Source organism: Aulostomus chinensis, chromosome 18, assembly GCF_037954235.1.
Source record: "Aulostomus chinensis isolate RoL2024-O1b breed Wild chromosome 18, RoL_Achi_v1.0, whole genome shotgun sequence".
NCBI lineage: Eukaryota > Metazoa > Chordata > Actinopteri > Syngnathiformes > Aulostomidae > Aulostomus > Aulostomus chinensis.
In genome coordinates, this window is record NC_141337.1 from 8,019,089 (window position 1) to 8,034,199 (window position 15,111).

General features: G+C 42.0%; 1 protein-coding gene across 2 annotated transcripts in view; it reads left to right on the forward strand.

Annotated features, from left to right (window-relative positions):
* The window catches only part of znf385c (zinc finger protein 385C), a 130,350-nt gene that overhangs the window by 37,711 nt on the left and 77,528 nt on the right, over positions 1-15,111 (forward strand). For both annotated transcript variants that reach the window (XM_086185549.1, XM_086185548.1), the window contains one exon: positions 8,254-8,583. In XM_086185549.1, the coding sequence (XP_086041675.1) occupies positions 8,256-8,583 (328 nt within the window). In that variant the 5' untranslated portion in view covers positions 8,254-8,255. Of the gene's footprint in view, positions 1-8,253; positions 8,584-15,111 lie in introns of those variants that run through there.

The following is a 15,111-nucleotide window of genomic DNA, read 5'->3' on the forward strand; positions in this document are numbered from 1 at the left end:
ATTACTTGCTAAATGGACATTACAGTAACAGGTGGATAATATCCTGCTTTGATCCATCAGTCTACTGTATGTCATGCATCCACATCTTACCCCCCTCAGCTAATTAGACCTGAAGTGTGCTCTCATTATATTATCTTATCTTCTATGCTCAATTATCTCTTTCTAATATTATGTGCAGGAAATCAATTCTCCACTTTGGTTAGCAGGGACTGTTTTCTAGCAATCGAGAATAATTTATTGATATTTAACATTTGTCGGGCAATATTTTCCATCTGAAAATGCCACCAATAAACCATGGAAGCGATCAAGGTTGTAGTTTGTCGACAGAAATAACAAAACAAAGTTCTCTTTCTTCATTTTCCGGATGTCTGAGCCAGAGCCTGTGTCAGGTACTATGGTGTAGTAGTACAGAAACTTTGACACATACAGAATTTTTAACAAACTTTGTATTGGCTATTACATAAATTCAAGTATCAGAATCCGAAAGGGGAAGAAAAGATGATGTCTAAACATATATTGATAGTTAGCTTAGCACAAAACTGCAAGTAGAATGTCCTTCAGAGGAATACTACCCTAGTATTTGTACTTAAGTAAAGAATGAGTGTGCTTTTGCCACCTCTGCAGGACTGTGAAAGCACAAAGGGAAATTCCCAGAGGAAAAAAAAAACTGTTTAGGGTTTTATCACAACAGCATGAAACATAGCGCTGCACCTGGCCAACATTCCTCCTCCTCCTCCTCCTCCTCACTCTTCTCCTGAAGGCAAACTATTTCCTCCCATCTCCATCAGTCATGGACTCCAGGCGAGGGCTCTCTGTTTTCTACCGAGTGCATGTATTACATCTTTGTCACACAAGCTGTCTTTGAAAATTACATGGTCCTGTTGTTCAAGTGTGGGAGCTTGTATGGGCTCAGCAGATAACTGCAGCACTGGAGCGTTGGTGGTTAGAGACGGCGATGGCTTGATAGAGGCGTATCATTCTTCCTTCCACTGTCATTGTATATATTCTATATATAGGATTAGTGTCTTTTATCTAAAAGCACAAATCCATTTCTGCAAGATCTCTGTCCTGGAAGCTGATTCAATCCCACTCCCCAGACATCTGACTGGCACACACCACCTCCTCAATCTGCAGACTGATACAGTTGGCTGTACATTTATATAATTTATGGTTACAGCGAGAAAAATAACTAGCATCAAGACTTCCCTCTGGGATTGTACACAGCTTTTACTGGGATGATTTACAGTAAAAGGGAGTTAAGGGAAAGCCAGTGCTTGTCACTACTAATAATTCTGACTGATTATCTGAGCCCTCCATGTTTAAGCCAGCGGTAGCCAATGTGCTTTATGCTATTTCTGAATTTGGCTATCAGAATACTTGAGTGTATGCCAAACACTGCTGGCATGGCTAACACAACCACCAGCTTTTTGGGTAACACCTGAACTAACAGATGTCTCCAGGGTTGAATGTGTGACCTCTTATTGAGATATTAATAGGAGCCATTCCTGTAAAGATAAAGCCATGTATTACTGTGTCAGGTGTTTGCTGAGACAGACAAAAAAATGTTACAGCCACTGAATCGTAAAATAAACACCACTTAGATAGGCCTTTGCACAAATTGCTATCCCAAACCTCCAGTGAGCTTCTCATCTGTGTGTGTATGTGTGTGTGGGCGTGCAGCTGGTTGACTGTGCAGTGTGTTGTGACTGTGGCTTCTCTGAGGTTTGAACATGTCTATGTATATCGAGTGTTGAATGGAACCTCTCCCTATTTCCGTGGTTCCTCCTTTTGGGCAGTTCCCCAGTTGAGTTTGTGGTGAGAAGTGAACAAGGTCTGTTTTCCTGTACGGGCTAACTTTAGCGCTCTTATACCCGACGGATGTTTGGATAGTAGTGGGAAAAATGACTTGGGTTACAATGGATGTGAGGCGGTTTTATGGCGTTACAAATTATGAAACCTTGACAGCTTTATGAAGCATAATTTAAGGTTAGATCTGATACGTGCATTGTTAAAGTTGAACTATAGGCACTGATTTGGTCTTTTTCCATTACATGCAAATGAGCACATGTGTATCATCAACCTTTGATAGATGTGCTGTTAAATACCTGATACTCCATGTCTGTGAGACTATTCATACGATTCTATTGCTCATTTGAGTTGTACTTAAAGGAGCACTCCAACATTTCTGGAAATGTTCCCTGATCCACACAACAAGAGAGACACTCTTCTCTCCCCTGTGTATCAGGGAGCTGGAAAACCACCTGACTACTAGTTAGCTAAAATGAATGGTAGCGGAGTATGAATTGATGGAGTAAATTATAACGCGCTCTCCTCCGTATCCCGCTGGTATAACATGTTCTTTAATAATATAAATTTTAAACTTTTTTTCACTTCAAATATTTGCACAATTTTCTCTAATGAATCAGTGGACAACGGATGTGTTTGCGTTTTTTTCTTGTAAAAATTATAGATTTTTCTATTGGGATTTATGAGTGTCTTTTTTTTTTTTTGCACTAATTTATTTTTTCTATGTGTCTTCCATTACATCACACCTATGTGTGTCACCTTGCAGCAGTGTACACACACGGTATATGGAAGCACACACACACACACACACACACACACACACACACACACACACACACACACACACACACACACACACACATCCAGTCTCAGTGTTAGCTCTTTGCATTTCCCTTGGTAGGGATGTTTTGCTTTGTTTTGGGTTTTTTGTCCTCTCTCTTTTTTTTTTTTTTTAGTTTTTTTTTTTGCTTAGACACACAAGAGCACAACCTCATGCACAAGCAAACGCATGGACAAAATTAAACACACACAGTGAGCAAATGCCCTCTGTGTGTGCTGCCAAAGAACTGCTGCAAACAAAGATTAGAGCGAACACATCAATTCATGTGCCACTGAATTTCATTCACTCTCAGGCTCGGGTCGGGTTGGTAGTGTGTTTGTGTGTGTGTGTGTGTATGTGTGTGGGGGGGGGGGTGTGTGCCAAGTCATAGCTTTGGACTCTGGAGCCAGCCACACAATATTTTGAAGCTGCTTTTAAAAAAACTCATTCCTGTATAATTACACCCATTAAAGAATCACAGTCAGACCCTTATATGATCTATTCTGATGCACTGGACACAAAGACATGATTCTAAGACCTTGCTCCCCTTCTATGGTAGCAGTAATGACGATAGAGCAGTGATAACGGTAATGATACTTTGATTACACCAATTTCAACTGAGCCTTTGTACTCCAGTTACCATCTCACCGCCTCCTATCACCTCTGTGTTTCTCTTTCCGTCTAATTTACATAATTGAGGTGTCCTGAAGTCGAGCTGATTGTCCGATTTCTTTACTTATCTGACATACACCAGACAAAATGTCCTCACCTGCAGTCATTGTTTACAGACCTCAATGCTCAAAGGTGGAGTCAGCCAAACAAAACTCATCAGTTCATCAAAGACCTCACAAAGCAGTTTCTTTGTGTGTGATGGAAAGAAATCTGCTAGTACACAACCCTGGATCTGGAAATGTGAAACACTGTTCCATCAAATTAGCAACAGGAGGTGTCTGTGATTGTACACTAAGCTCGGGGGACCACACTGGCCTACCATATGACATTAAACATGGCAACATATGATGACATCATGTGCCCCCTTAGCCAAGTAAACGCTTCAGTGAAGGGCAAAAATTTAAAAAAACAAAAATTGGCCCCTTGATTGATGGATGAACACTAACAATGACCCACACATGAAAGCAAGTCAAAGAAATGAATGAAGGGAACAAGCAGGCGTAACATGAACGCAACAACCAGCAGCTGCAGCTTTTTTTCTTTTTTTTCCCCCACAATTCAAAAGTGGAACAAAACTCCTGCTACGATGTTTGGACATATGTAGCTTTGGTGGGACAGGAGGAGCTTTATAAAGAACACTGAAGGGCCTTTTTATGTTATAAGCCATACAATTGTTCACAAAAATCTCCAGCTGAAACAATATACACAACACAATTAATGCCTCTGTGTACCTAAATATAACGCACTGTCAAAGAAAAACAAGAAGGAACCAAGTGATGAGTGGCATCTGGGGGTCAACCCTGTTTACATGGGCAACAGCAGATGGGAAAACAGGGCAATCTTTATCTCTTAATGCTGCATGTAGAGATTAAATGTATTGGATTTCATGTTTTCTTTACAACTTACTGTGTTGTAGTTGTCAGTTCATGCACTCCAGGACTCCAGAGAATGTATTTAATTTACATTTTCACTCAAATCTTTATTTATTTATGTTTTTGTAATTGCTCGCTTGGAGCTTGAACACAAACGCTTTTCCTGGCAGCTCGCGTTGCATGTGGTCATGTGACCTTTGTCATAATCTCAACGTGCCATTGGTGTGCACTTGCTGTGGCTGTCCCTCTCTGGTCAGAGTGATTTAGGAGCTGCTAACATGCCCATTCAGTGTTTGTTTTGGTACATCTGGAGGCCCGTTTCAGCCTGCAGCAGGAAAAACCGAGGCCCCCGCACCAACTGTGGCCGCAGTGGCTGGGTGGGGGTGCTCTTCAAGGTGGGCCGGTGGTTGGAGCTGGTTTGAGCCGGTGGAAGTGTTATAGTATTTTAGGACCAGATAGCAGCAGACACAAGATCATAAATAGAGTTTTTATTGCTGAGCTGCTATGCTGAGTGAGCTTGGGCCTTTCAGCAAGATCGCAGCAGGCATTGATGGTTGCCATGTGAGAGGGGGCACAGTTGAAGTGTGTTTGAAGGTGGGTGGTACATCAGACAGCGGAAAAAGAAGACATGGCAATGCTGGCAGAGCCTCCTCCCCTCGTCCTCCTCCCCGAACGTGACACCCTGACTATATCCTGTCCTAGTGTGGACCTGTAGATCAGATCCATGTGTCCAGACACGGCTTGGCTCTGGTCTTGCACAGTTTCTTCCTAGAGCCTGAAGAGTCTTGAGAGTTGTGTTGTCATATACAGCTATGACACACCTGCAGGTGAAAGCCTCCATCCTGTAGGTGCAGTCACAGCTGATGCTAGTGAGGTGTGGACCACCCAGGCGATTGTTTGTTTTTTTTAAACCTTTGACCACAAAAATCTATTCAGCTCATCCTGTAGTCCCAGTGGAAGTTTCTGGCAAATTAGGAATTCCCTCAGGTGTTCCCGAGATAGTGGGACCATCAAAACGTTTTCAGTTCATCCTTGAATCCCAGCCAACCAAATCTGAGGAAATCGTCTCAAATATGACATCAACAAATGGATGGACGAATCGGTGTATGGACGGATGAAAGAATGGATGGACAGGCTACTTGAAAACAAAATGCCTTTGGCCCACAGCTGTGCCGGTACAGAGTCTTCAAAATGATAAAACACAAAGTAAACATACAAAATACTCCCATGTGTATATGTTTTGTTTCGTCCCTCGGTTCACCTCCCAAACTCCTCAATAATCCATTCATGTGCACATTAAAGTGGCTAAAGTAACAACAAACCAGCCAGTAGGGCCTTTTGTCTCTTAAGAGCTCATTGATACAAGAGGACCTGCGATTATAATGCAGTCAAGAGCCATGCACAAAGATACAGGACGTAATCTTTAACCTCACACGCCGCCTTCGAGATAAATATCTGAATGTAGAGCTTTTCTCTGAGGAGCTGTGTCTTGATAAAAGGTTATGATGGAGGGCAGAGGGTGCTAATAGTCTCTGTATGTTCTTTTGTGAAGGTCTTCACTGAGGCTTTTGTTTTAACAACCATGCTAATTTTGGGTGGCTTGCTGAGTAGTTTGGCAGAGTTTGAGGAGGTTGCGTGGTTAAGGACCACAGAGATTTTTTTCATTCAGTGCCAGAGTGCAGCATTGCTCAAAGCTTTTGAGAAAACATCTGATGGAGCCTCTTGAGTGCTCCCAGATTGGCAACATGAATAGCAGCTTTTCATGGAGACTGCTCGCCTTAATGTGTTTCTGCGTGTGTGTGTGTGTGTGTGTGTGTGTGTGTGTGTGTGTGTGTGTGTGTGTGTGAGCCGCGTACATTTGTGTGTCTTTTTTTCATGAGTTTCGGTATGTTTACGTCGTAGAATTTTTGTGTGTGCGTGAGTGTGCGCGGGCACAAGTGGTTTGGGTATTTACGTAAATAACTCCAGGCGGAGGCAAAAAGCCAGAATAAGAAATGCACAGCTGGGTGTATTTCAGGGACATTTTCCAATGGTGATGTCTCAATCCTACATACACACAGACACAGACACACACACATACACACACACATACACACACACACACACACACACGGTGCTATGATAGACCTAACTCTTCATTTATTCATAGTGACAGAAGCTGCATATGGAACAAACAGCCCCTCTCTCTGGCTGTCTGAGCTGGAAAGGTCTCCTCACTGACCGCAGCCCTCCTTGGAAACACGTTGGAGTTCCAGTAGCATCCTTGTTTGACTCAACTGCCACTCTGACTCGTCTCCCTTATCATTGCTCTGCTTTCCCCTGACCCTCCATACATCTCACCCTCTCACCCTCAGAGGTGACAAAACTACCCACATTCTCTACTTATATAGACAGAAATAACTCTGGTGAAAGTAGTTCTACTTATTCAAACTATCCACCCAAGTAAAAGTACAGCCTCTGAGAGGTAATCAGTAAGTAAAAAGAGTGTACAAAAGTATCAAAATGTGTCACCAGAAAATATAAATAAGATCTTGACAGACTTTTTTTGGGCAAAGCCAGTTCTAATTAAGCCTTAGAAAAGCTTAGATGATGTCTGTTGTTTGTTCCCATGTGGTTTAAATTGGAAGGTGTAATTGTGCCAATTAAAAGTAATTATGTTCTAATAAGTGTGTTTTTGAAAATGTAAGAGGTAGAAAATAGAGGTAAAAGTGATAAAAGTCAAAAGTTGTTAGAAAAATATACACGCAAGTAAAATACAGACACCTGAAAAATGTACTCAAGTACAGTATTAAAGGATTTGTACTTCTAGCTTCTTGTTATCCGGAGGTACTTTCAGAGCTGGGGGGTTTGTCTTCATCACTGCATTGATTTGCTCTTCCTCAGTAGCTTTGAGTTGCACATCTGTATAGTTTCCTGTTTTACTGTCAGTAATTCAAAGTATTACATTATTATAAGGAGCCTTTGTCTTTCTTTTTTTTTCAAAGATGTCAAATTTATATTATGCTTTTCATTTTTGATTTCATTTCATTTTTGAATGTTCACACAAGTAAAAAGATGCACTTTACACGAAGGCTACATAATAATGGTGAGTTCATTCTTCTGTCCGATTGGTGAATAAGCATGACTCATACACAGTTAAGCATTTATTAATGCTCTTTCTGACCCTTATTGTAAAGTGGAAACATGAAACCCTCAAGTAACATTTCACCCCAGCTTTTCCATCCATCTTTGCTGTAACCTGTTAATTTAACATAGATACGATTAGGAAATGACTACTAGATGCACAGTGAACTGTTAAGTAATTGTTAGTTAATACTTAGTTTATTGTTTATAATGTACCTTTGATGTAAAGTGAACCCAAGTAGTCATGTCGGCAAACATCAGCCGAGTTGTTTCACAGGACTCTCAGTTGTTTTCCAGATTTTCTATCTGATCCAGACATCACTTGGCTGACATCCTCTGCAGAGGCAGCCTCACTGCTGCTGCAGCATTTTGGCTTGCAGGGGTGCCCAGACAGCAGGCCTACATGGAGTCATGACAAGTGTAACAACTTGACGGAGGGGTTTCACTGGTCCTCAGAGAGCCACATTGCAGCACTCTGTCTCCCCCAAGTGGTGCCTCTTTGCACCCCAGGACCACCGCCACTTAGTCCTGCTGCTCGAAGTAGTACAGTGTCATCATTTGTGCCTGGGCTGTCTTTTAAGTGTGTGGGAGCTCTGTGGGTGTAAGTGTATTTGGAGTCTGCTGACAAGCATGACTTACAAGGGGCAGGAATGGGGTCAGGTTGCATACATGCACCGACAAAGCTGTGGGAATCAGGGGTATACTCGCTAGCGCGTCCTCTGTGGATATCAGGTTTTACCAGAAAGGTTTCGTTTGATAGCTGAGCCAGGTCAGACCCAGCTTGAGAAAATGACACCTACATCCACTGGGCACACAGCTGCTGCATGCTGTTGCACGCAGTATAAGCTGGTGGGGGGCATCAGACATGTGGTCTTTCAACGATGGTGCGAAGTGATAACCCCTACATGATGCTCTCTATTATGTTGTTACTCTTGATATTAATCGCTTCCTCCTTTACAGGTATGAAACGCCCGTTTAGCCAGTCAGCTGTGACCAAAACCGAGCAGGACAGGACTGTGTTTGATGCTGGGTTGGAGGTGCAGATGGACGGCGAGTCTTGCTGCATTACTCAGAATGGAACTGCAGCACCAGATGAGCAGTCACCAGGGGGCGCCTTGCCTTCTGCGCATTACCGACCCAAAAGGGAGAGAAAGCAGCGGAGCTACACGCTGTGTGATGTTTGCAACATCCAACTCAACTCAGCCGCGCAGGCCCAGATTCACTACAATGGCAAATCCCACCAGAAAAGACTCAAGCAGATCAGCAATGGAAAGGTGCCGAGTACCACAGGTAGGCCTGGAGCGCTGCTTGACTGACAACTTGTGATATAAAAGCAGAACAGTGGATATAATGCTGTGTCATGGGATTTGGGAACACTGTCTTGTACAATAAGGCCAGAAACCCACACACTGTTCACAGTGCACTGCCACAAGTCTCTTTGCCCCCCCCCCCCCCCCCCCACACACACACACCCATTCCTTTTGTATTCAACAGAAGTTAAACAAATTGGATTCTATTTGCTGAAATTTGTTCAGACGGAGCCTTGGGCTGAGGACACACACCAAAACACACACCAAAACACACATACACACAACTGAGGGAAGTCAGCAAGTGAGAAGCTAATTAAGTACTGGTCATGTTTGATGGTTGTGTTCCTGGGAGTGATGCAGCTGAAGTGGAGTTGGACATTTTGTCATTCTGGTCACAGCCACGATTAGGACGCTGCTCCATGAGAAGCATTTTAGGTTTGACTCCTCCTTTTGCTTTTGCAGAAGGATGCACACACAAAAAAATTCACCTCAACATACAGTACGATCAAAATGTGCACACAGGCAAAAAGTTCATAGGCTGCAAAAATATATAAAGAAAGTACAATCATGAGTATTGACAGGTTATCCTGCATTGTAGGACTTAAGTGTCACAGTTGGCTGCTTAGTACACTCTTGACAGGAAGAAACATAGTGATTCAGCACTGCAGGTTTTCTGGGTGCTATTTTTTCTCTCGATGTTGCTACTTCATGCCATGTACTGTATCCAAAGCCATAATCACCTGGGTGAAGAACACAGTCACATGGATTCAGCAACTTTGATTTGTAGTAATTGCATTTCTTGAGAAATTTTTATGACTCAAGACCGTAAAATAACTGTACGTCGAATGCCTGCATACACTCATGAGGTAGAAAAGCACAAGTATTCAGTATATTGGAGTTTTCATGATGTAAAGATGACAATGAATTTTGTACCAAGGTGAATGACTAATCAGTGGGTCTTAAGTGAAATTGGAAAGCTTCTCTCGCACGGGCCAGCTGTTCCCCCCGGTGAATTGATTGAACTGTAAATCACTGATACACAATCTTTAGCCTGGATTAGCTCAGTTTAGGCTTTGTTGGTTTATTCTGGCAACAACTCAGGAATTCCACAACTAATGTGTATGTCATATCAAATAATCTCAAATTAATTGACAGGGACTTGAACATTCTTTTTCTTTTTTTTTCTCCCACTGATGTTTTGCTGCAGATAGAAAACAAAACAAATCCTGGTATAAGCATACAGTGTTGACAAAATTAAAAAGCCACCTGTTGGGTACTGTCTCTCTGCCTGTGGTCGGTACTGTTTATTCATACAAAATATGGATTTTAATTCTGAAGCACTTTGGAGTGCATTTTGTGACAGTCACAAAACGGCAAAAGGTATTAATCACAGTATCTAGTAGTTATCAGTGCATTTTGTAAAAAAAAAAGAATAAATCTATGATTCCTGAACTAGGACAGGCACATCACCAAGGGTATGCAGAGTTCAATCAGGGATGCCCAAAATACTTGTAGTATCCTCTCCAAATCCTTAGGGGGCAGTATGGCAGGAAATGTTGACTTATTTAGAATATGAACTTTTAATTTTTGTAGAGTTGTTTTTTTCTCTCTAAGTCAGCTGGTCTTAACCACTGCTCCTTTGCGATGCTGCATTAGGGAAAACACCAGGGCTCAACCGTCCCTGAACTACTACAGCCACGGCTGCTACACGCTGCAGTATGCGATCGCTGCGGATCTTTATGTGTTGTCTCTTGAGGTACAAAGTCACATAACTGGACAAAAAAAACCTAAGAGACTACAAGTTCAAGAGGGGAAACTCTGACGGATTCAGTCCAAAATGGTCTCAGTGCCAAACGGAACAGCACAGAACATCTACAGAGTGATAGATGAGATGACCAAAAACACAATGTTGAGACAGAAGTCTGTAATGTTCCTTGATAAGCGAATGCATATTTGCCAATTTGTGTAATTAAGTTTTTCTGAATTGGCGTACAATGCTGTACTGTCGATGTTGCAATGGAGCGATCAATTAGCTCTCATTTCTTTTCAGTTGTTCACCATATCTACATTAGCGTTTACACACACACACACACACACACACACACACACACACACACACACACACACACACACTATTGTCTCTGATTAGCTGATAAGCGTGTTGAATCTGGTGCGGGGGTGAGATGCAGATGTCTGACTGATTGTTCAGCCTCACAAATCTGCAACTTTACTTCATTGTTTGCAAAAACGCCTTGATTTTCTTCTCCATAATTTCTTTATTTTCCCTCTCACAATAAAAAGGCAACTAACTAAACGTATCAGTTTAAAAAAAAAAGGGCAAACAATTAAGTATTTGTGGGTCTGCTCTCAAATGGGACTATGGGCTTTTGTTTATGTTTTTCTGTCTGTGATAATGAGTTCGAAATCATCTTACTGGATTATTTTTCCAGTGTATGTCAGATTGCACCAAACTGTCAGTATTTTCTGTGTCTAGTAGCAAGTTTTAACGGAAGAAATGAGGCATTGCAGAGTGTTTGATCCTTGTGGTGGCCTTGATGTGTCAGAAAATTTACATGAAGCCACACATGGAAGGAACTCAAGGCAATATTGCATCCACAAAGTGTGTTTTACCTTTCAGTTACTTACAATTATGTGTCTCGACCTTGCAGAGAATTTTTATCTGCATCATTTCACTCTAATGCCAGAATGAGGCAAGAGCCAGCCACGTACATTTAGCTGGAATCTAATGGCAACCGATGGCTAAGAACAGAAAACCTGCCTGAAAATATTTGGTCACCAACTCTCAAACGCATCAGCCAATATAATTCATCTTTACTCAGTTGTATGCCCAGTAAGTCACTTCCACTTTTGAGCCAAAAACAAACAAACCATGACACTTCTTGTTCAGAGAAGTGATGCAGAGGTGGATAAACATCTGACTTGAGTACTTCAAAGGCAAAGTACACCTATAATAAAGTTATATTGTGTACTAGTAACTTTTGCATACAGAGCACATGCTTTTTTTGGTCAAAATTCCCTGTTTTGGTGCACTGCTGCAGGTGATGTAATCTGCATGTATAAAAGGTTGTGTTTATGTGTTGTTTAGTGTGTGTGTGTGTGTGTGTGTGTGTGTGTGTGTGTGTGTGAGGCGTGGGGCATGCTGAACTGTTGTGCTGTGCAGATTCTCTCTGACACGCAGTCACAATCACATAGCCTTATCTCTGCTCACCTTCTGCTGACTCCCCCAGGCTGCCAGCCCTGCTGTGTCCTCAGCTCCACCATGTCTCCTCTGCCCTGTTTTGTGTGTGTATGTGCGCCTCCTGCATGTCTGCTTCAGATATTTTTAGATTTTTTTTTTCATGCTGCAGCATCTCTAACTTGTGCTGTGGAAATATAAATAAGTGATTTGGTACAGTAAGGTGTGATTATAGTTTGGTTGATTTGACATTAAAACAACAAGACACACTTTTATTTTCAGAGTAAGTGTGTGTGTGTGTGTGTGTGTGTGTGTGTGTGTGTGTGTGTGTGTGTGTGTGTTTTTGTGCGTGCGTGTATTCAGTGAATCTATGTCGGCATGTGTCTCTCCCCTGCTCTGCTTCAATGAGCTGACAGTAGGTCTGGGCTCCTCTGGTCCCCCACCCCCCAACACACACACACACGCACGCACGCACGCACGCACGCACGCACACTTCCGTTTCCCCTCCTTCTGTCGGCTGGGCTGGACAGCATGTGGGGTCGACAGTCCCATGAAAAGATGTTAATGATGAACTGATGTCAGAGTCTAGATGACTTCAGCTGTTCATTTATGCATTGTAGGCCCGTTCATATCGGAATGTTTCACACTGACTAACATTAACAATTCAGAGTGAATTCCGGCCGGCTTGTTTTTCACTGTAATATACAAGCTTTTACTTGAAATTATGGGGAAATAAAACTCTAAAATGAACAATGTCTTTCCATCAACTACACTGAGGCCAAAAGATTTGCTTCAAATGAAATATAATCAGAATTTATTCCAGATGGGAGAAGGTCAGAGTTGATTAATATGTCATGATCATCTGAGTCACCATCAGTTATTTAAATTCACTCTCAGAAATTTAAGCATTAGAGAAGCAGTGGGTGTTTTGTTTTTTTATTTTGGCCTAGATTTTAACTCAGGCTGATGGTGATTACAGACGTGACTCAGGCATGATGAACATGCTCCTCTGCATAAGCCAGGGAAAATGTCATTTAAGGATTTTTAAGAATAGTTCTTCAAATATGGTTGAAATGATTGTTCAAAGATTAAAGAAAGGACTCTTGATGGTCAAGTTGGAAGTAAACTTCGATCACTATAAATCGGTCAGTGCCAGTTTTCAGGACATATTAGCATTTAGAGAGTTTAGGTTAGATAAAGAAAGAGCTGGACAACACTTTGTAATGTCTCTGGTGCAAGTTGGTCAGGGCTTACCTGAGAAAACATCCAATAAAACAAAGACTGTCCTAAAATATCCATCCATTTTCTGTACTGCTTATCCATTAAGGGTCAGGGGGGAAACAGGTCACCGATCTTGCTCAAGGATACTTGGACATGGTCACGGGGGGGGGAGTTCGGATCGAACCAGCGACCCTTTGGTTGCTAGACGGCCGCTCTACCTCTGAGCCATGCCGCTCTCTGTCCTGAAATAGAAGGGTTTAATCCTCTTAACTTAGCAGCACTCTTTTTGTTTAAAACTAAAATTAGTTTTTGTGTTATCAAGAAAGTGCTGAAAAAATAAAGGACTTTTGAACTTTAGTACCTGAATTCCTGGCAGTACAAATACAGATACTCACAACTAGATAGAGGTTAAAAAAAAAAAAAGTTTCATAGTTGCAGTTATTTAACATTTCTTTTCAAGGTCATCGTATATCAGATCTTTCAATGTTGCAGTGATGATTGTTGCAGTGCACCATAATTATAGATATCACAAAAAAACCTCTTTACCCCCCCCACCCACCCACCCACCCACCCACCCACCCACACACACACACACACACACACACACACACACACACACACACACACACACACACACACACACACAAACCTTCGGAAATTAAACCCTCACTGATGGATAGATCTCATCCAACAATAGCAATATTATGATGCCACTTCATGGCTATTTTTAACCAGAGCTGCAAGTGGATGAATGGTAATTAACAGATGAAGATATATTTATTTGACAAGTGTGTCAACATCACTTTTACAGTCGCATTTCCTCACCAACAACTATTATCTTTTCCTCCTGAAGTTAGGTGAAACTTTGGCTGCTTTTTCCAGCCAACCTTTGTCACTCCTATTTGCATAAAATAGAAGCAGAGAAGTCCCGGTTACCCGGGTGACTCACGGAATCTGGCTCGCCATCTAACTTCAAACTGATAAGAGAAACTGAGTCCAGATGCTATTTCTTGTCCTCCTTATCTCAGTGTGTTTGTCTCGAGGGGGAACGTCTTGCTTGAGATTTCTCTGCTGCAGCATGATCCGTGTCACTGAGTCGTATGTGTGATGTGAAGCTGCAGTGCCTACAAACACACACATGCATGTTTACAGTACATCTTCAAATGACACGCAGTGTGTTTGTGTTCCAGATTTACATCTCATCTCTCCAGATAAAGGCTTTTACCTGTGAAATTGGGTTCTTCTGGATTGTGTTAAACAAACCTTGATTGTATATCCTTTTAATTCCTTTAAATTGAGTGATGGGAGTTTAGCGCGTTGCTCATAAACTGTGTTTTAGAAAACAAACTTGTGACCAACTTGGTGATAGAAAACAAATCATGATAACGTGTAATACCTTTTGTCCATCCCTTTCTGCCATGGTGCCTGGGATGTTTCACTTTTCTCCCTAAATGCACTTGACTTGGACAACATACAGCATCAATCAAAACAGCCTTTGTATTGTTGACTGTTCTGCAGTTATTGCTGCTTTTGACCAATAGTAAAAGTATACACATATTCTCTATACCACTTATCCTGTCTGGGGTCATGGCAGGGGGGCTGGAACCAAACAACCTTGACATATCCATGGTGATGACTTCTTCCTGTTTCCGAGAGAAAGCGTCAAGATTTTGCCAACATTTTTGACTCCCTTCCCTCTCAGTAAGGAGCATCGTTCAGTGGCCACAAGTGTGACTTCATACGGATTGACACTCATAGTGAAGGGCAAGTAGATAGGGGCCAGTGTGGGATTGAGCGAGTGAATCGGATATCAGTTGTGGTGCAGCGTGTAGCCAGGTGAAACATTGGGATTGCCTGGAAAGCTTTGACGTTGTGTGACAACAGATCAAATAAAACAACCAATCTGATCCTGGATCAAAGCCAGATCAGACTGATGGATTTTTGACTTCTGATCAAAACAAGCTCTTCACATGGCCTAAACTGGGGTCCAAGGGGCAATCAGACCCCACTTTTCATCCTGTCCAACATTCAGTGAAGGCCCAAGTTTGCGTCCCAAAAAATGCCTCTATATTCGAACACTTACGGTAAAAA